At 31.9% G+C, this 23,636-nt stretch overlaps 1 protein-coding gene across 7 annotated transcripts in view; it reads left to right on the top strand.

Annotated features, from left to right (window-relative positions):
- LOC129905200 (protein lev-9-like) overlaps positions 1-23,636 on the top strand; it is a 560,766-nt gene that overhangs the window by 154,366 nt on the left and 382,764 nt on the right. For all 7 annotated transcript variants that reach the window (XM_055980622.1, XM_055980627.1, XM_055980625.1 and 4 more), the window contains exons 5-6: positions 9,546-9,722; positions 23,142-23,324. In XM_055980622.1, the coding sequence (XP_055836597.1) occupies positions 9,546-9,722; positions 23,142-23,324 (360 nt within the window). The remainder of the gene's footprint in view (positions 1-9,545; positions 9,723-23,141; positions 23,325-23,636) is intronic.

The following is a 23,636-nucleotide window of genomic DNA, read 5'->3' as shown; positions in this document are numbered from 1 at the left end:
ATCTAATGGTTTTCGTGAAACGACAAGACAATTTGATTTTAAAGGGTTTAATAAGAGGCCATGTCAATATCATGACCAACGTGAAATGCTCTCCAAGTCTTCGTTTATACAGCAACGTGATGTTCAATGAGACCAACTGGACAGCTAAGGTACAACTGCACATCGTCAGCGTAGAGTCGTTCGTGGTAAGTGTGCGCAGCCGGTAAGTGTGCGCATTGCTATTTTCTCGAAACTAGTGTAAAAATTTAAATTTCTGCTGATGCACAATTAATTAAATATCTGATCTTCGTCGAAGTCCGTTATATTTATGCTTCTGTTGTTTTTAATGTTTCGAGAAAAAGCAAAAGAAAAAAAAGTTAACTTTCCTTAAAATTTTTCACACTTTTCAAACTGTGACAGTGACCTGTCTTTGACTTAAAGTGAAATCAATTGATTTTTTTTTATTGAGCTTACTATTTAAACTTTATGTTCCAATAAAAATGTTATTGTTTTTTGTATTTATTTATTAATATTTTATCAAAAACAATAAAAAACTGCATTTGGGGTAAGTGTACGCAAAAATTTGGGGGCAAGTGTGCGCATGCAAATGCATGGGATTCCACTGAAAATATATATACTTGCATTAAATGCTTCAAAATGCATCAAAATTTCACAGTGTACAGAATGGATCAAAATAATGAGAAAATCGTATGGGAGCGGGAGTCTCAGACCCCTCGTTTGGTTTTTATATGTCTTTAAAAAATGAAAAAAAAGAACAATAGATATTCATTTAGATTACTAAGCAAAAGTACCTGCGCACACTTACCGTACACCCTGCGCACACTTACCCCTTCGAAGGGGTAAGTGTGCGCAATATGACCTGTTTTGGTTTTCTTAGGAAAACATAAATAATTTTATAAATATTAGTTAAATTTTAATTGAATTTAAGAAGTCAAAACATGTATCTGTAATAATCAATTTACTTTTTTTATGTACATCCTATATTATGCTTGTAATACTTATTCAAAGTCAAAAGTGCGCACACTTACCACAAACGACTCTACATACAGATATTACAATACCTTACAATGTTAGGAAGTTCGTTGATGTATAATGAAAACAAAAGAGGGCCCAAAATTGACCTTTGCGGGACTCCCCTTGTAGTTGACAAAAAGTCAGATAAATTATTATTTATATCAACTGCTTGCTTTCTTCCACTTAAATATGATTTAATTAGTTTTACAGCACTGCTTGAGAAACTAAACTCATTGAGAAGTTTGTTGCACATAACAGAAAAATCTACGCAATCGAAGGCTTTGGAAAAGTCTAGTAGAACTAGAAACGAGACTTTGTCCTCATCCATCGACTGTCGCAAATCTTCTATTACATTTATGAGCGATGTAATACAGCTATGTCTCTTACGGAAACCAGATTGCTTTGGTGTTAATAGATTCGTTTGATTTAAATACGCATTCATTTGTTTTTGTAATACTCTTTCAAAAACTTTTGAGAGGTAAGGCAAAATGGATACGGGTCTAAAATCATCCATTTTAGAATTTTTCGGGATAGGAATGACTTTAGCAAGTTTCCATTGATTAGGATATTCACTTGTTGTCAGAATGAAATTAATGTCGTTTTCTATTGACTTTTGAGATTTTTGTGTAAAAATCTCAGATTTTCCACTGCAAATAGAATATGAAATCTAGTTTTGTAATTGTCTGCGAAATCTGTGCGTATAAAAAAAATAAAACAACAACAAATGTTCAGACAAATGTCAAACAGAGGAGTGTGTGTGAAACTGCGTGTGTTTGTATGCGTGAATCTTGATAAAAATCCAGAATCAGATTCTTGAATCTCAGATTCATTTTTTTGTCATTTTTTGAATCTCAAGACGCAAATAGATCATGAAATCTGAGATTTGTCCACTATTTCCCTTCTTCACCCGCCCTTTCAGCTGTCAAATTCACAAATCTCATTCTGAGATTCGTCAATAGAAAACGACATAAATATGTGAGTTATGTATGGTAAGAGTATCGGCAAAATAACTTTTAAAAATAAGGGATGTACCTCATCAACACCAGAAGCATTAGATTTTATAGACAAAAGGCTCTCTACTATAATAGTCGTACTGCTTATGGCGTTGAAACCAAAACTTAGCGATGAGGTTACTGTCCTCTCTCTCAGTCTTAAATCATTTGAGCTATTTATGCTGTTGGAAACGGGTACGGAAGGCAATGAAACAAATTTACGATTTAAGGCGTTACTATCGATGTTGTCAACCGCGTCACTTTTATTTTTACCAATGCCTTTTTCCTTTAAGTTCTTCCACAACTGGCGCCCGTTCAAGGATGAACTTAAGCGTGGAGAATAAACCATAGATTTCACGGCTCTTATCTCTTTTACAACTTTATTCCTCAGAGAGCAGTAAACTTGTCTTAGTTCCTGTATTCTATATCGTCTCCACCATTTATATGCTTCATCACGTTTCTGCATCAAAAATCGTATTTTGTAAGTAAACCACGAAGGTCTACGAATGTCAATACTTATTACCTACGGTTTTAGTGGAGTCTTTTTTTATAATAAAAATATACCCAAGATATGATATTTTTTGTTGTTTTCCCGAGTAAAAATAGAAATTGAATTTTTAAAGAAAAATATCATGAGCGCCGCAGCACCACCGCCGCACTGTTGTCCAAAATGACTTATCTCGTTGCAAAAATCATAACTTTTGAACGGATTGAGTTAGCGGTACAATTTTTTTCTTAAAAAACGGAATTTACAGAAAAAACAATTGAAGTTAAACTTTAAAAATTGTCTTTAATTTTGGAAATTTTGGTAAAAACAAAATGATGACCCCCTAAGTGTTTATAGGGTGTTCTAAAATAAAATTCATCACAACAGTGGATGCTAAAATTTGGCAAAGAATTTTTTTTTTTTGCTTTAATCGGTTAATAATAATGGTTTATACATTTTTAAGTGACATATTTTATGTGAAACAGTAAAGGGAAAAAATAAACGGACCAAAAAATTTAAAAAAAAATCAAGTATAATTGAAAACATATGTATAGGTATAAATGTATAAAATAAAAATATATACATAAAATATCTTAAACAATAATTATAAATTTTCAGTAAAAAGTTCACTGCCATCATCATCACTTTTAATATTTAATAGACTAATCAGCTCTGGACAGTAGTTTTTTTTAAGCTCTTTGTGGGATCTGGCGTGTCTTAAAGATGAAACAAGTGGATCTGATGATATGGATAGCATATTAAATAAATCTTCATTTTGTCGTTTCCTTGAAACCTTGCAAGTATTAGAGTATCGATATCGCTTGTAATCTTTATTCCTTGCTTCCTGTGCTTCCTCTGAAAGTTCCCCTATTGGTAGAACTTGATGGCTAATTAGTTCTCCACCGTGGTCCAGAATCTTGTGAAGTGTTGGGGTCAAGATTTTGTGACTATATTTGGATTTTAAAAGATCCGAAGTGCTTTTTGTATACTCGTTAAATTTATCTATATTTATAGATTCCATAGATGATAGTGCATTCAAAATCACTTGCAGTTTCTTCAAAAGTTCTTCGTCTACACGGGTTATAGCTGATGTAACTCCTGGATTTTCGAAAAATCTTCTTGAAGTGTTTCCATCATTTGTATTACCGAATCCTTGTTTTGGGGTATCAATAATTAACCCAAGCTGCTCCCTAAATTCCTTTTGTATCTCCAGTTTTCTTCTTTTTTCGGCTTCCTTCTTGTCGGTGGCCTCGTTTTCTTGGTTAAGTCCATATGCTAGTTTAAGTACAAAGTCCATGCATCTTATTCTAGCGTGTAAAGGCGAAATTCCAAACTCGTAGTTTCTTTCATCTGCTTCAGCTAAATCGTCTGCTTCTTTTTGAAAATTTTTTTGGGTTCTTTTGCAGATTGGACATGATAGTGTAGATTTCGTGCTTGTTAGTTCATTCAAAACTTTTCCATCTATCATAGTCAGAAAGAATTCATGTCGAACCATCACATTTTTTTCTTCATTAATTGTGATTACAGTTGGTGCTAGATTTTTAATTTGGTTCCTTATATTGCTGACAGTTGTCTGAATAATATCGCTGGACTTCTTGGCGTATTTAAACATTATCGGTCTGCAAAAGTGAACAGATGACGGCCTTGGATTCTTCCAATGTTCGTTTAAATCACCTTTTAGACGAAGTGGAACTAGTGATGCCATAAACATGTTCGCGTCAGATACTACATCACCATCTTCTGAAACTATTCTTTGTTTGTATGCACTTTGCCCAGAAGATCCATCGCATCCCCATTTACTTAACAAATTTAATTGTGTTGGTAGTATTTGTAGTTCCCTGTTGTCTAGGCTGTTTATTATCCTCTTTGCTGTATGGTCCACCAAATCTTGAAGATTCACTTCAACAGAAGTTTCTGTTATTATAAGGTTTGATGGAGTGGCCTCTATCTAAGCTTCCATTAACACATTATAACTTGGAAATACGTCAACGTTATGGCTTCGCAATGATTTTCTCATCAATTTGTATTTTTCCTTAGAGAGTCCAAGAACAAGGCAAGTGCAGTCGGACCATCATATTTTATTGGATCCCTTTGAGGTGTAGGAATACTCGCTTTAATCCGCTGCACTCTTAATGGGCTAGCACTCAGAACTGCTTTTGTGATGTCCGCTTTTGCCTTATTACTATCCTTGTTATATTTCATACTTAGAGCTATTGACACATTTTCCGTCGAAATATTGCTCGTAGTTTCGAGTAGTTTCCTCCTTTTGGTGTATTCCGAACATGCCTGTAAGGATTTCGAAGGCCTTCCTCTTGATGTACTTGGCACGTCACTGTCTTCAATTTCATCCTCTTGTATAGTAAATGTTCTGTTCAAAAATTCTTCATTTTTAGTGAGAAATCTTTCATTGTGTCTACTACTTTGTATCCATTTTTGCTTAAATATCGCATATAACTTTTGAAGTTTCTTTTTAGTTTCTTCATTAACACTAATTTCTGAGTATTGATTCTGAAACAATTGCACAAATTCTTCAGAATTCGAAGCATTGTGAAAATGTTCCAAAAAGACTTTGTTTAAAATATTCATATTCAAATTTAATTAACACGATCCGGTCTTTAGTCAAACGTTTTGAAAACTAATGAAGTTTATCCATAGTCAGAGTTAATATAACAGTAAAACATGCACATGCACAAGGATTATTTTACAGGTAAAATTTAATCTACCCAAAATATATTACTTATTAGCTCTTTTATTGGGTTAGTGAGAGAACTTACTATTTCTCTCTACCTGTTTTATTGGACCATAAAATAAGGATCTATAATTAAACATATCCTTCAACCCTTAATATAATTAGTAGGTAATAAAAAAATTAATCTCTTACTTTTGGGAAGAACCTAGCTTAAGATTTATAATAGGTAATCCTTTTGGCTTAGTAATAGCAGGAATCTACTTAAATAGGAAAATGAAAGTAGCAGATTATAAAAATTGGTAGATATGGTAAAAAATTTTGCAAAAACTATATCAATTTATATTCGTAATAAAATCCAAAATAATTTTTTTTTTTCTTAGCCTTTTAAATTCAAAATTAAAATTTCATCCGTTGCTGGTTTTTACAAGTATCATACAATGTGTGGCTTTTTCGACAACCTTATGAATGACTTTTTTATTCATTATTACTATCATTATAAGAATAAAGTAAGAAAACGTTATGTTTACGACGCATTCTTCGAAAAAAACTGACATCAAAGTCAAAAATTATCATGGACAAGAACAACGGACATCAATCAAAAAATAATATCTGACCAATAACAAAAGATAAAAGAAAATTGTAAACGCAGTTACAATGAATAATATTTCTTCTAAAAATTAAAACCTTAAAATCGTTGTTGGCATTACTATTAACAGAGAACTAAGCGTTTACGTGGGTCAAGGTATGCCAAAGTAAGCGTTTTTTCAAGCCTTTTTTTTCAAAGTACAAAATCTCGGCAGTGCGCAAGCATGCGCAGCTAAATATTTTTATTTTGGATCAACAATTGGTTGGTACACATACCCTATTCGGCTTAATGGATGGAACCGAATGGATTTTTAACGGTACCTGCCATAAAACCGTTTTTTTTCAAATCCGATATTCTCCGAAACGGCTTATTCGATTTCAACGAAACTTTTTGTGAAGAAGCACTTATATAACTCAAATATAAGCCAAAAATAAAATTAAAAAAAAATAAATTTTGGATTTTTAAAAAAAGTTTGAAATTTTTTTTTGAAAAATTAAATTTTCGAAAACGGGAAATTGTATTTTTTTGAAATTTTGTTTTTAAATGTGGATTAGTGATTTCTACAAAATGGCATACCGATTTTAATTTTAACTTTTTTTTTAAAGAAAATCTGTTTTTGGCCGATGATTCCGAAACACCCTGTGAAATAATTTTATTGAAATTCATTGGTATAACAGCCCTAGAAATTTCCTTCAAATAAAAAAAAAAATTGTACCGCTAACTCAATCCGTTCAAAAGTTATGATTTTTGCAACGAGATAAGTCATTTTGGACAACAGTGCGCCGTTTGCAGGAATTTTCGCCGCACCACGACTGCAGCACGTCCGCATTATTTCATTTTGAATGAAAAATTCGGTGCACGACCGCCGCACCACGACTGCAGTACGTTCGCAATATTTTATTTTGTATGAAAAATTCGGTGCACGACCGCCGCACACTGGGGAAATTTGTATGGGAGGGCGGGAAAAACTCAATAAAAACTGAACCACTGAATCGATTTGGATGAAATTTTCAGGAATGACAGCTTAAGTCGTAAGAAATCATTATTATTCATTTACACCCACTGCCACGCCCTTTTAAAAATATTGTAAGAGTAATAAAGGATCCAGATATTGTTCTTAGAAAATTTAAAAACTGCTATTTACAGTTTACTTGTACGCAAAGCATTTTTTGTATTTGTTTATGTTATTGGAACCACCTTACCGATTTTAATTACATTAAATGGAAACGAATAACTCGAATAACTCATTATACTGTTGTCTAGGTCCACATCCACGCAAAATGAAAAACCCGAATTATAGTTTAAAAATACTCAAAAAACCACTTCTACCATATTTATACAATTTAAAATATATTGGCATCACAAATTTTTCAAGAGTTTATTCCGTTAAGAGAGCCATTACTCACTTAAATGACTCTGATTCTTCTTATTAAAGGCAGGGCGAAGGATTCAGATGATCTGTATTTTTCAATAATAATGTCAATTTAAATCTATTCTGTGACATTCCATGAGCTTTCTGCTTAGATCTTCGTGTGAAATGCTAAAAAGAAATCAATAAAGGCAGTTTTCTTCATCATTCAATTTCGTTTTCAAATCCCCAGTCTTGACAAAAATAGTATTGGATGTGTTTTTTTTTATTTTTTTTTTTTTTCAAAATTTTGACATAGAAATCGATTATTTCAAAAACAATTAACTTAAGGAACTTAATTTAAAAGCTCGAATTAAGCGTAATATTCTGGCTTTTAAAAAAGGTATCATTTAAGTAAGTGCTACCATTGATTTTTAATATATTCTTTTTGTTATTTTATGTAATTTTTAAGAAAATCATTTTTGCGACCATATGAAGTTTTCAATTGCCAATAAAAAACGCAGTGGCACCTGGTGGCACCCAAATTTGGCTTCTATCGAAAGGTAATTTTATAAGGAAAATGTTTTTAATAGTCTCTAACTGTAGGCAAGTGTAGCTAAAATTATATATACAAAAATATAAAAAAATCAAGCCATTTTTTTCTCTTTTCTTTCAATAATTATATAAAATAATTAACATCTTAAAAATTAATAATGTCTTCGATTTACAATAGACAAATGATGGCATCTTTACGGAAAAATAAAAGTCTATGATTTGGCTCAAGCAAAAAAAGATACACAGCTTTAATTTCAGGATATTTTCACCTCGTTTTTTATACTTTCAACAACTTGTCCCTTTATAAAGCTCTAAAAAGTAAACTACAAGTCCGATTTTAGTAATTCTTTCTGATTTTGATTCAGATTTTATTCTAGAATTCAGAAATACTATAGAAAATGTTCTCCGCGGTACTTAAAATTTTAGACTTTTTTCCGCAAAATCTCCAGTGTGCGGCATTCCAACACGTTGGTGCTCTTCACCAAACTTGCTATGAGTGGCCAAAGATGACGTGATCGAGATCCGCCACTCCACATTGGCTGAAAGCTATGGGGGTTAATGAAAAAGGAAAAAAAGTTTTTGGAGATAGAAAATTGTGGTTAAAACAAAAATTGTTGGCGTGGAAGATCAAGAAAAAAGGCATTGGGAGAAATTCGGAGCAGGGAGTAGGGGTAGAAGAAGCTGGAATTGATAAGTATAAATTTTTTATAAATTGGTTGTCTCTTTCCTTGTGGTGAAATTTTGGTTATTTTTGAGAAATAGTTTTTCAAAGAAATGTACATTTTGTCTTCTACGGTAAATCGTTCTATTTCCGAAATATTGCGGAACACGCGTCCCGTTTTCTAAATATATATATATATATTCAAGAACCAGGCCTTAACGGTCCATCTTACTGTATCTATATAATTTTCTCTTAACTATTCATTTTGATTTTGAAAGGATTCTGAGTTTTTCTCCTTTCCGTAAGGTTTCTCAGACAATAAAAAGATTAATATAAAAAAATTACTTTGATTCTTTTTATTTACCTACATTGTGGCTTATCATTTTCCTTCACCGTTGTTCTTTTCTTAAAAGGTTTGCAATTTCTTTATTTATTTTCAGGGAAAAAATTGCTGGCGCCTTTTTTGCTTACAAAAGCAATTACGCCCCTGTGGCATTATATCAATTTAATCGGAAATCATTTTTTTTTTTATTGATCGTTCAATAAAATTAATTGTCCAATCAATCAACTAGTGAACCCACCCCCTTAGTGAACTAGCTTGGTGGCAGCACTTATCTTGCTGTCTTGTAACACTTTTTAATTCGCTTTCCTTTCCTTTTTAATTCGCCTCTAGTTTGACGTTTTGCATTTTGACAAACATCGTGGTCGTCGTCGGCTGAAATTTCATTCGGGTAAATTTTCATTTTGATTTGTTTCTTGTTTCCTTTAAATTTCGAAATAGATTCGCGTAAATTAAAATAAATAAACAAAAGAGAAAAAAAAGTGTTACACTGGGGCCTTTAAATCATGAGTCGCACACCTTACCACCTGAACCAACCTGCCATAAAAATATTGATAGCAATTTTCGTTCTAGTGCCAAGATGAAAACTAAAATGAATTTTTCACTCAAATTTTAAGAAGATTTTCTCTATTAACAAACCTTATAAGAAATCTCCTTTAAAAAACCTTATTAAGCGTTGACTTTAATAAGATTTCCTTATGAAATGTATGGACAGTAAAACAATAAGGCAATCTGTTAGTTTTTAGGTGGTCATATTTTTCTCTGTTCACCACTCTGACTTCAGCCAATATTTCTTTCGCTCATAGTTATCTTTCTCATACAATGTTTGGGTTGAAAATCATGTAACTTCAATTGTGTCTATATTCTATACAGCTAGATCATGTGGACTGCCTGAAGACCCATCTTACGGTTGGCATGTTGGAGAATGCTATACATTTGGATGCCGTGTAGTTTATAATTGTGGCAACGGATATGAACTTGTTGGTAAACACGAACGATATTGTCAAGCAAATGGTTCATGGACACCAAAGGAACTTCCGACTTGTGTGTGTAAGTTATTTTTTTTATTTTAAGTTGAAGTTATTTTAGTTCATTTCAAGTAGTATTTAAAAATAATATTTTTTTGTTTAATATTACCATTGCCAATTTCTGTTGACTCGTTTTTGAATGTGGAATTAATAAAATATTAAAATTGTGTGTGGAAAATCGATTCATAGCAAATTAAAATTAGCATATAGTTTGTAATGGCCAATCGATCAGACATCCTTAAACTGCTATCAAGGCAGTTGACTGCGAGGAAGACTAGTAGTCCAGCAAAATATGAAAGAACATTAGTACCGAAACTAAACCCCCAATCTTTCACAAAAAAATTTTTTTTCGTGGGTTAGGTGTTGAAATCTTCAAAAGACTTTATGAGGACCGGAAAACGCGTGCACGGTTAAAAATTCTGGAGTATTTTTTAATACAGCTCTTGTATTGAAGCAATTTTCAATACAAAAAATATTACATTTTAATACTTCCAAAATATTAAAATTATTTTTAATCTTTTTTGTATTAAATTTCAATATTTAAGTACTAAGTTTATTTTTTGTAATACAAAAATTATTAGAAAATAACCTCCGTGTGTTAAATTCTAATCTTGTATTGAATTTTAATACCACTGCATTAGATTTTAATATTTTTGTATTACATTTTAATATAATTGTATTAAAATGTAATACAAATTTATTAAATTTTAATCAAACGACGCCAGCCACAGTACACGTGTCAGGTCTGCCTTTAATTTTTATATTTCAATCGCAGTTAACAGGAAATTTTTTTTTTGTTTTAATTTATAAAATGTCATTTGAAAAAATTATAAATTAAAAATAAACAAATTTTCTTCGTGTTTCTTCGCGGAAAATGGTGAAAATTTTTTTAAAAATTAGTGGTGTTTTAATTAATTAAAATAATTACGGTAGCTGACATTGGTCGCCAAATTGATTCTTTCCATGTTTTGACAATTTGGCGACCAATGTCATTTCGGAATATATTACCTTTTTATGTGTACTGTGGACGCCATTTAAAAAAAGAAAAAATCCATTGTTTGAGGCACCTTTTCTAAAAAAAAAATTAAACCAAAAACTGTAAATTTGTACTAATTTGAAGGCGCTTTGTGTTTTTTCGAAGCAAAATGCATACATTGCAGATAAATTTTGATCGGCAGTAAGATTTTACATGCCACAGTTAGTGAAACAGATAAAATAATATCACCATTAATATATTATTTATAATATTTATTTTCAGTAATGAATTTAGGAAAAGAATACATATGTATAATATACATATGTACAGGGATGATAATGCTAAGCCCGAAAAGTGAAACATATTGCCCAAAAAAACGAAGTAGATTTGGAAAATATGTAGCAGATAATGAAAAAAAAAAAATATACATATAAAACAAAGGAGAATGCCCAAAAATAAATATATTTTAAAAAAAGCCCAGCACCGATTTAAATGAGGCCTACATGGCTTGAAAGAGTATCACTCGTACACAACAAATATGAACTTTTTTTCTCAAAAAGCCATCCCCTTAATTGCTATAATGATTTTTAATTTCAAATTATTAAGTGTTTTTTATTGCAAAACTATTTTCATTCAGGGAAGTCAGATTTACTTGGTTTTAGTTCCATGAGCAAAGATGTGCCATCTGCCATAAAATAACCTAAGATTGTTTTTTAAATGCCGCTGTCTGCTTTATTTTATGCAAAATGCATGACCGGACCCACAGCCGTTATGTGGATCTGGGCGGTTACATATTTGATATCTTGGATGGGTCTTTGATTTGGATGTCTAAGATGTGAAATTCTTGCAGAGCCTAGTGAGCTAATTCACAAATAAAGTGCACTAACAATGCATTTTTTTAAATGACTTTTTCGATTATCAAAAAATGAAACAAGACGACACATCTTAAATGAAATTTTGTTCCTTAGAAAAAATTTGTCAAACGAAGTAGAAATAGGTTGCTACGTAGCAGAAACATCAAAATAAATTAATGAAGTAGATCTGCTACATATGAAGTAAATACTCATCTCTGCATATGTATTCTTTTCCTAAATTCATTACTACTACATATACTACTAACTAACTACTACTAATACATTGTATATTATTAACTTCAAGTACATTTGGTATTGAATTGAAATATTTTTGTATTGACTTTTAATAAAATTCTTATTAGGAATTAATATAAAAGATTAAATTTTAATATGCAATACTTGAAATTTAATACATTTTGTATTAAATTCTAATATAAATTGTATTATGTTTTAATACATCTATATTAAATTTTAATACATTTTGTATTAACTAAAAAATTTTAATATTTGTCATGTATTAAATTTTAATACATTTCTGGTGTAGACCTATATGTAACCCAAAAAATATTAAAAAATACTCCAGAATTTTTAACCGTGTGCTCATAGATATGTGGGACTCTTACCGCACTAAAACCAACTAAGTTCAGATGGAACATATCTAGCAATTTATCTTTCTCGAAGTTAAGTTACGTGTTGTAGGTAACTGAAAGTTCCTACTGATGATATTTAAAAATAAATAAAAATTTGTTTTAAATTAAATCATTTAAGTTAATAGTTTAAATTTTGTTATCAAAAAAAGAATTTCTAGTATTGTTCTATAGTAGCGTATTTTGGGGGACTGGGACCACCCAACCACCCAAACCAGAAATATTTCTTTTGTATGGAAAATGGAGGCAATAGTGCACCTTTTACCCTAAAATCATCAATAATTTCGGTGGGTTTATGAGAGACTTTCGTTGGAGGCTCGTTAAATCAGTGGCTGTGTGTAGAATCTTGAAGAAGAAGAGAAAGAAGAAGAAGGGAAAGAAAAAGAAAAGGAAGGGAAAGAAGAATAGAAAGAAGCAAAAGAAGAAGAAGAGGAGGAAGAAAGAAAAAGAAAGCTATTTTTAAATCTAATGAATGAAAGATTTCAATGCTTCCAATTTCAAAAAGGGTACCTAATAGTGAAAACGATGATTTTATTTGTACAATGCATGCAGACCCTTTTTTATGTTTAATGTTTTTTTGTTTATTTTCTTTTTTTCGTTTTTTTTTTCTTTTTGTGTGGTGTGTGGGTGCTAATTCTCAATAGTTTTCAAAAGAAGTTATGAACATCTGTATCGACATGAAAGATCATGCTCGTTTTATGTTGGGAATACTCTAATAATGAAGAGACAACCGAGTCTGAATTCAATGAGGTTTATTACAAGACTAAATTAAGTATAAAAGAAAGTAAGAATAAAGAAATTATATAATGTAATTGTAATTGTAAATTGTAGTACATAATTAAATAGCAATAGGGCACTGCCAGAAATACATTTTCAACACAACCCCTCAATTTTAAATTACATTAAATCAAGTTTATTTACAAATTTATGGTGCTTAATTTTCTTCAAATTTTTGGTAAGGATATCGGCAACCATTTCATCCGTAGGAACGTATACTAGTTCGATCGCCTTCTTTTCATAAGTATCTCGAACAAAATGCATCTTTATGTCGATGTGCTTGCTTCTAGCGTGGAAGACTGGATTCTTAAGCAACTGCTGTGCACTTAAGTTGTCGCCATATAAGATTGTTGATTTTTGAACTAAGCTGCTAAGTCCTACTTCGCTGATGAGGTTACGTAAGAATACGATTTCCTTCGAGGCTGAGCAAAGTGCCATGTTCTCCGCTTCAGTACTGCTAAGCGCTACTGTCGGTTGCTTTTTCGACTCCAAGGATACCGGACTTCCAGCTAGGAGGGAAACATGATCGGTAAAAGACAGGGTTGCTACAAAGCTCAAAAGTGAGCTCAGCTCAGCTCACAGCTCAGCTCAAATTTTGAGCTAGCTCACTTTTGAGCTGGGTACCATAGCTCAGCTCATTTGAGCTGAGCTGAAAGTGAGCTGAAAGTGAGCTGAAAGTGAGCTGAAAGTGAGCTGAGCTGAAAGTGAGCTGAAAGTGAGCTGAGCTGAAAGTGAGCTGAGCTGAAAGTGAGCTGAGCTGATGGTTGAGCTGAGCTGTCGGTGAGCTGAGCTGTCGGTGAGCTGAGCTGTCGGTGAGCTGAGCTGAGTTGTTGGGTGAGCTAAGGTAAAGTGAGCTGAGCTGTGATGGGTGAGAGGTTACATTGATTTTTATTTGGAAAGTATAATGAAATATGAAGATATTTTATTTAACACCATAGCTTAAGATGTTTGGATCTTGTTATTTATGGAATTATTTTAACACATGCATATTTTTAGAAATAAAACAGATAATTTTTCTTGATTTTCTCTCTTGGTTTTTTATTTGGTATAAATATTTCTATTTTTATCATAAATGAATCGGAATGGATATTAAAACAAATATAAAATAAATGCATACCCTTTCCTATCCCATCCTCTCTATTGCACGACACACAAAAAAAAAAGCATCAAGCACCTAAACATTCCAATCTTTCTCATTGACCTGTGATAAAAATAAGTTCAAACCCATTCATGGACCAAACGCGTCATAAACATTTTACCATAATTTCAACCCCTAATAAAAAATAAGCAAAAAGGATCCACAAACGAAATTATTTTTTTCCTCAATAAAAAAAAAAACTCTGGCCTGGCAATCACAATAATAAACTAGCATAATCCAATAATCTACCACACACTTTAAACTACCTGTTTTCAGAAACCACAAAATTCATTCAAAAATAAACGCGTGACATCAATAAAATAAATGCATACCCTTTCATATCCCATCCAAACGCGTCATAAAAATTTAACCAAACTTTCAACCCCTAATAAAAAAATAATCCTAAATATCCAAAAACGAAATTATTTTTTTCCTCAATAAAAAAAAACCCTATCCATTTAAACATAAATTAAATAACATTTCTAATCCATTGCACAAAACACTAGCCTGCAGTTTGCATAACATCCTCATCATTAATAAGTCCCCAGAACAAATATATATCACACACCGTTTCACTCTGGCCTGGCAATCACAATAATAAACTAGCATAATCCAATAATCTACCACACACTTTAAACTACCTGTTTTCAGAAACCACAAAATTCATTCAAAAATAAACGCGTGACATCAATAAAATAAATGCATACCCTTTCATATCCCATCCAAACGCGTCATAAAAATTTAACCAAACTTTCAACCCCTAATAAAAAAATAATCCTAAATATCCAAAAACGAAATTATTTTTTTCCTCAATAAAAAAAAACCCTATCCATTTAAACATAAATTAAATAACATTTCTAATCCATTGCACAAAACACTAGCCTGCAGTTTGCATAACATCCTCATCATTAATAAGTCCCCAGAACAAATATATATCACACACCGTTTCACCAAAACCCATTCATAGATGTAAGATGCACCTCAATAATTGTGTTAATATTTCAACCCTAATTAAACAAATGACCCAATACCAAAAATATATTTGTTTTAATATCCATTCCGATTCATTTATGATAAAAATAGAAATATTTATACCAAATAAAAAACCAAGAGAGAAAATCAAGAAAAATTATCTGTTTTATTTCTAAAAATATGCATGTGTTAAAATAATTCCATAAATAACAAGAACCAAACATCTTAAGCTATGGTGTTAAATAAAATATCTTCATATTTCATTATACTTTCCAAATAAAAATCAATGTAACCTCTCACCCATCACAGCTCAGCTCACTTTACCTTAGCTCACCCAACAGCTCAGCTCAGCTCACCGACAGCTCAGCTCAACCATCAGCTCAGCTCACTTTCAGCTCAGCTCACTTTCAGCTCAGCTCACTTTCAGCTCACTTTCAGCTCAGCTCACTTTCAGCTCACTTTCAGCTCATTTTCAGCTCACTTTCAGCTCAGCTCACTTTCAGCTCACTTTCAGCTCAGCTCAAATGAGCTGAGCTATGGTACCCAGCTCAAAAGTGAGCTAGCTCAAAATTTGAGCTAGCTCAAATTTGAGCTGAGCTGTGAGCTGAGCTGAAATGTGAGCTTTTTGCAACCCTGGTAAAAGATCTTTTATCATCGCTATTACCACCCCAATCAGAGTCAGTATAACCAAGCAAATCTAGTCCAGTTTTTCTGTAAGTAATCTGATAATAATCAATTGTATTAGAAATATATTTTAGTAAATGTTTTGCTGCATTAAGATGTTCAAAATGAGGGTTCATATTATACTGGGATAATTTTATAACCGAATGAGAAATGTCGGGTCGAGTCGTGAGACTTATAAGATTTAAAGACCCTATTAAGGATTGGTACATTGTCTTATCAACTTTTGAACAATTGTTGCAGCCATCACATTTCCTTAATTGAGTGCCTGGATCGATTGGTGTGCAGACTTTCCTGCAATCAGTCATCTTGAAATCCCTTAAAAGATCCTTTATTAATTGCTGTTGGCAGATTTTAACTATCCCACGTGGGTCATCTTTTTGAATTTCTATGCCAAGAAAATGATGGTCCTTTATCTACAATGTCAAATTGACACGCTATTTGATTTTTAAATTTTTCCATATCGCTTTCCTTCTTACATGCGATTGAAATGTCTTCAACATAGACAACAATGATGATAATGTTCCATCTTTATGCATAATATATATGCAACTATCATTGATGCAGTTAGTGAAACCCATACTTTTTAAGATATGGTCGAGTTTCAAATGCCATTGTCTTCCAGACTGTTTGAGGCCATATAAGTCTTTCTGGAGCCTACAAACTTTATTTGGATAAGCTTCGCTTACAAACCCAGTTGGTTGATACATAAAAATGTCTTCATCCAAATCTCCGTTCAAATACGTTGCGGTAACATCAATTTGGTGTAGCAATAGCTCAAATTCAACAGCCAATGTAATAACTAAACGTATGCTTGAATATCTTGCTACCTTGGAGAATGTGTCACAAAAATCAACTCCATACTTTTGCCCACAGCCTTTGGCAACAAGTCTAGCTTTATAGCGTTCAATATACCCTTCCTAATTGCGTTTAATGTTGAATACCCAAATTGACTTAATTACGTGTCTATTTTTAGGTAGGTCAACAAGTGTCCATGTGTGGTTTTTAGATAGAGAATCGTACTTTTCTCTCTTGGCTTGGCTCCATTTATAGGCATCTTTACTCTGAAGAGCTTCTTCTACTATAAAAGGGCATTTAATTTCAACATCTTTCGCATCAGTAAATTTGTCACTTCTCTATTTCTACCTCTACTACTGCCTATATCTTGGCCTCTACTGTTTTCTACAACACGAACTCTACCAGGGGCGTACACACCATTGGGGCAAGCGGGGCGGTGCCCCGGGGCCCCCGACACGCCAGGGCTCCGACTGGAGACAGTGCAGAAAGTTCCATACTTATAAAAGTAACAAAGCAAAAAGATAAGATATTTGACATGAATCCCTTCGGACACAAATGTTATTCATAATGAATTGGTTGTCAGGCACATAATATAGCATCTAAAAAAAAAATACATTACCTCAGGTGCCCACAAAAAAATTGATTCTATATTGTTTTAGGGCCCCAAAATATGTTACTTGAATAATCTTAGCGACCAACAAATGATACATCAGGGGCCCCTAAAAAAAGTAGGGCGAATACATACTTTTTTATTTGTTCTTATTTTCTATATCAAATGGTCCCCCAAATATAATATCAAAGGAGTCCCAAAAGGAGATGGGGCGTTTTTGGGCCATGAGCGTACATTAATGAGACTAGTCTCAAAATGAAGCTGAAGGTTAGTATATTCAATCTATGAATTTTTTTTTCAAATCGTAAGTCAGGGTATTGGGATACAAGGCTCCAAAGTTCGCCCTTACTTGTCCCTTTTTTATGCAAATATCATGAGAACTACAAGTGCTATATTGATGTTTTTAATAACAAATGAAAGGTTGTTTTAGTGCCTTTTAAACAATATAAAATACATATTACAAAAAACAAAGAAACGGCGAACAAATAAAGAAAAGTTAAATGTTATTTAAAAAAATTGATGTTTGTTCAAAATATTTATTTATTTTCAATTCTAATATGCTTGTAATCAACACGCAGGTGTAGTTATAAAAGGTGCAGGGAAATAATTCCACGGGAATCTGCTCCACATGGGAATTTATTCCGCTTCAAGTGGGAATCTAATACACTTTTTGAAGTGGAATAAATTCTCACCGTATAAGGGAATTTATTACACCTATTTTTTTGTGGAATTATTACCCACCAAAAATCTGAAAAATAGATAAATGTCTGAATATTTTGAGAGCCATATTTGAATTCATGTTAATCAATACTTTATGTATACGGAAATAGAAGAAATTCGCGCGAATTTTTATTTTCACACCTCAAAATTGATTCTCCCGTGGTCAAAATTTTTTCCGCTTCGCGTTTCGGTTGTGAAATTTGAGTAGATTCTCATGTGAGCAAATTTTTTTCCGATTCGCGTTTGCCGGATTATATGACATATACAATATACATAAATATACATTTGTGTTTCTATTAAATATCAGTAGGTATGTTATTAAACACATACAAAGTCAAATGTCCCGGCAAATTTATGTCCAAATGTCAAACTTTAATAAGACCAACTTGAGAGAAAACGTATTTTTTGAAGAATTGGAATTATATAAACATTTGTGAATATTTCAGTTGAAGGAAAAACTATTTAATCGTTTGTTTTGAAAAAGAATACAACGTCGTTTTTTTAAAATAAAATATTTTGGTAAAACTAAACCTTCTATTTCCGTATACATAAAGTATTGATTAACATGAATTCAAATATGGCTCTCAAAATATTCAGAAATTTATCTATTTTTCAGATTTTTGGTGGGTAATAATTCCACAAAAAAATAGGTGTAATAAATTCCCTTATACGGTGAGAATTTATTCCACTTCAAAAAGTGTATTAGATTCCCACTTGAAGTGGAATAAATTCCCATGTGGAGCAGATTCCCGTGGAATTATTTCCCTGCGCCAAATTATGTTAGAGAGACACAAAAACTATTATTTCTTGTGATGAACTCTGGGCTACACTCTTGTTTACATAAACTAGATTACAAAATACATACTAAAGAAGATTTTCGATAAATCCACCCTTATCCCAGTGTTAGTTTAAAATATATTTCTTGGAGCTTTTTTAAACTATAATAAACTGATAAGTTCTTTGAAATTAATTAAAATGGAATTAAATACAATAAACCAATGTTCTAATAAAATTGTTCTTTACAATAACAACATCTTATTCGTTTCTTTTCTATAAGTGACCTCCCAAGTTTTTTGAAAAGTGTATTAACCGATTGGTTTTCCCCACATAACACAAGCTTCTAAACCGGTTCTAATCGCATTCTACAAAATTAAAACAGTTTTATAACTACACATGCGTACGTGTCGATTGCAAGCATATTTAATTTGAAAATAAATACCATTAATTTCGAACATGGATCGATTTTTCTTTTCTTCGTTTTATGTACCTAATATGTATTTTATATTGTTTTAAAGGTAAGTCTTTAACTACATAGTACCTTTCATTTGACATCAAAAACATTTATACCTCTTGTAGCTCTCATGATATTTGCATGTAAAAGGGTTATTAAAATGAACTTTGGAGCCTTGCATCTCAAGACCCTGACTTACGATTTGAAAAAAAAATCATAGATTGAATATACTAACCTCCAGCTACATTTTGAGACTAGTCTCATTAATGTACGCTCATGGCCCAGGTCCCATATAATTTTGCCCCATCTCCTTTAGTCTTGCCCCGGGGCCCCGGCAACCCAACGTACGCCTCTGAACTCTACCACTTCTTAATAATCTCCTAGAACTTACTTCGTTAGATTCTTGTTCTGCCATACAACCTTCGATACTATCATCTTCAGCAACATCTTCTAGTATATCTCCAGCAGCAGCTTCAACAACATCTTCAACAACGACATCAACATTTTGTTCAACAACGCCCGCATCAACAACGGCCAAACTTTCAGGTCCCAAGGCATCTTCAAAAACATCATCACTTTCTTTCTTAACTTGTGGGATCTCGATTGGTAACTCACTTACTTCAGTTTTGGAAGGTTTTGTAAGAAGGTAATCAACATCTATACTTTTTGGTTCGAAATTCATTTTTCGCTCAATAAACTTGACATCTCGACTAATGTATACTTTCCCAGTTTTGCGGTCGTTACGCTTTGGACTCACTTGCATACCCGATCATTGCACATTCGATGCCTTTCGGTTGAAACTTGAAGTATCCTGGTCGCTTGTTCAACATGAATGCCTTACAACCAAATACTTTCAAATGCTATGCCATTTAATGTAATGCATGGTGAGCGGTTTCTTAATCTTATTTTATTTCGTAATATACTAACGGTACAGATTATACAGATTTAAGATTAACATTTAACATTGGATTAAAAATTAATTTTTAACGATATTGATTGAAAAACATATTCCTTATACTCTGTTATTTAACAATATCATTACAGGAATTAATAAGAACATAGTTTTTATTAAATACATTAATTAACAGATTGAGAGGACTATAAACGCCATAGTTTGATTTACTAAAGATGTTGCAAAGTGACATTTGTCTTCTTACACTATAACGACTTACTGTAAAATTCAATTGGGAAATGACCGATGCACAGTGGGACGAATGTATGGAAAAATCGGCATTTCTAATATCTTGTGTTTTAGTGACTGAAACTACGCAAAATTGCATTAAGACGTCTATTTACACCTAAATCTATTAATTAAACATGAAAAACAGATAAATGGAAACGTTTTAGCCAGTAAATTCATTTAAATTACAAGAGTTGAGCAGCGAACTTTTTTTAGGATTTTCTTTTTATTATTATAATTTTTTCTTTTCTTTTAAATAATTTTAATTTATTTAAAATAGAACTAATAATAGTATAGATAATAAAACACTATAATTTGAATATTCAAACAAAAAAGAAAATAACAAAATGAAGAAACAAAACTTTTTATTCATTGTCGATTTCGGAGGTATAACTTAACCCTCTACTGCATACGAAGCCAAATATGGTTTTGTCTGTTTGTATGCACTTTTCTCTTCTCTGTCACAAAAAAATGGTAAAGATTAAATACAATCCTCTTCTTTAAGTTTCTGAGAACCCATAGAGATAGTTTTTTCGTGTGTCCGACACAAAATAAATGTGTATTTTATGATCACAGGTGAGTCGATCAGTCGTGTGCATTGAAATCGAAAATGTAGAATATATCCATACTTTAAGTGTTAATTATTGCGTTTGTTTGGAAAGTAAAGTGGAATTAAAAATTTATTTTTGATCGATTGTCTAATTGTGTATGCTATGAACCAATTTTTGTTGAAAAAAAATTATTGGCCTGGTCTTGGGAGGGCAAAAAGTACGGAAGCCATATTTGGCTTCGTATGCATTAAGGGGTTGTAAATCTACACAATTTATTAAATTTTTTTGTTGGAAAATTTTGTTTCTTTACATTGTTATTTTGCTTGGAAGTTATGTTTTGCTTCAGAAATGGAGCCCCTTCGCCTTTAGAGACATTTTTCTCATGTTAACCATATTTCCAGCGGCGTAACCTTTAAAATTTTAGGGGGAGGGGGGCTCACCAATAATATTTTTCAATAATTTTATTACTTTATAGTTTTTGTAAGATCTGGGAGTGGGTGAAAATGTTGGAGCAAGACTAACTTCGACAGTGGAAAGAATGTGAACCAGAAGAAATGTTTAAAACGGACGAAAACAAATTGCTTTTCTCGGTTCCATGTCTTAAAATGAGCCAAATTTGAATTAATTCGTAACCTTTTGTAATACAATGTATTTTTTTTACTTTATTTTGTTTTTAAATGATAAATATTTATCTTTTGATGTTTTTAATTGTATTTTTTACATAATCTGAATAAATAAAATTTGTAAGATTTCTTACCCCTTAATGCATACGAAGCCAAATTTGGCTTATAAACAAATTTTTTAAACAAATTAATTTAAACAAATTTTTTTAATGAAAACCGTTTTGAAATAACCCAAAGAACCCATGTAAAGCATTTTTTAATTTTTTCGTCCGCTAATATTAATTCATGCAGTAGAGGGTTAAGTCGTCCGGGTTAAATTCTAGGGGAAAACTTAGATCTATATAATTTTTTGATGTATATTGGTATATATCTCGATCATAATTTGATATATGTGAACTTTTTGACCAGAAATTTGAAAATTTCTAAGAATTTTTGCATTTTTATAGAATTTGATCCCATCATTTTTGATTGAAATGGTAAAATGTTATAAATAATATTGGTTTAAAGAGCATTTTTTTGTTTTAAATTGATGTTATCACTTACGCAATCATGTATAGCTTTAGTTATATTCAGATTAGAATTCAGCCATTATTCGTTAGCGCTCATGAACCGATTGAGTCTTCTAGAAGACTGCTCCATCTTCTACTTTACTTTGAGGCAATAAAATTTAGTTACTTCCTGTATTTGAGCTTCTACATCTCCTGTTGACTCCCTTAAGCCAAGAAGTTTTTGAATTTTCAAACAGAACCCATCAAATCGTCTGTTTTTGAACTATCCAGCCAAGTTTTTAAATTTTGGCCATTTTTGATATAAGGGGTCGAACCTAAAAAACGCGATTATAAGTACTTGGGGCAAATTGGGGCAAGATTTTTTTCCTGAGTATAAAACCATAAAAACCCCAGAGAGCCTTTAGGTGTAAAAAAGAAAATCTTACTCAAAGTCAAAGTCTTCTTCGTCCATGCAACTTCTGCAGAAAACGTTAGAGAACACGCCCATTCTTTTTGCGTTTCTAAACCATAGTTAATTTATATTTTTATATACTATACATAGATGGATATTTATTGTAATTTATAAAAAAGAATTATAATAAATAAAAAAAGTCTGTTGTATCAACAAAACAAAAATTAAGTTAAACTCTATTTGAATTTATTATAAAGAGATACAATATCTTGTGCTGATTTGTTTCCTTTTTGTAAGAATAAATTGATTACGCAATTACTAATTATGTACCTAAACCAAAAAAAAAAAAAAACATATACAATAAATATAGGCTGATTTTCAAAAAGAAGGGGAGGAGTATGTGGTGTAAAATATCAAGTTAGTCCATTTCATTTGTCGTGAGAACATCAAACTGCTTATTTTACGTAAACTTTGAAACATTGATGTTCCCACGACCGGTGAATTGCTTACTTCACTATTTGTTTATTTGACACCACATTCGATACCTTTTACTTTGAGAGTCAGTCATGAATCAACCACACAACCGCTCTGTTTTAATTTTTCCACGACAGCTGCAATGTGGTCCCATTTTAATTTCGTTCAGCTTTAGCCATGAGAACTATTAGAAATACAATAAAACCCTGTTTTGATCCATGGAAGTCGGTTTTGTTTTTAGATAAAAATGATTATTGTTCTTATCGTTTCAAAAATAATCACATAATACTTTTAAATTTGTTTATACAGTTGTGGCCTCTGTAGTGTGTCCAACGCCGGAAAATCCTAAGAACGGAAAAGCTACATACACAACGTTGTCTTATAATTCAATAGTAAGCTACGAATGTCGATATGGATATACTTTATTAGGTGATAGCTCGAGTAGATGTGGAGCTGACAGGAAATGGAGCGGTGTGCTTCCTACATGCAAAGGTATGATAATGAAAACAAAGATAATTTTTTATTTTGCCATTGAATTTTTATTACAAACTAAGAACGTGTCTGAATTGTGTTACAGATAAATTTTGAGCTGTTAAAAAACTTATCCTGCTCTGAGAGCTGTTTAACTTTTATCTTCAGAGAATACATTTTGACACAAGGTTTTGTATAAAAGTAAATTTAACGTTATGAGTACCTAGGTATGGATGTTTTTATGAGTCTTAAAAAAAAGTTCCAGGAATCTATGGAAGTAGCAAAATAAGAAATTTATTATTTACACAAAACCGTCAGATAATAACTGAAAGG

This window comes from Episyrphus balteatus, chromosome 1, assembly GCF_945859705.1.
Source record: "Episyrphus balteatus chromosome 1, idEpiBalt1.1, whole genome shotgun sequence".
Taxonomy (NCBI): Eukaryota; Metazoa; Arthropoda; class Insecta; order Diptera; family Syrphidae; genus Episyrphus; species Episyrphus balteatus.
Note: the sequence above shows the minus strand (reverse complement) of the source record. Positions and strands in the feature narration are given on the sequence as shown.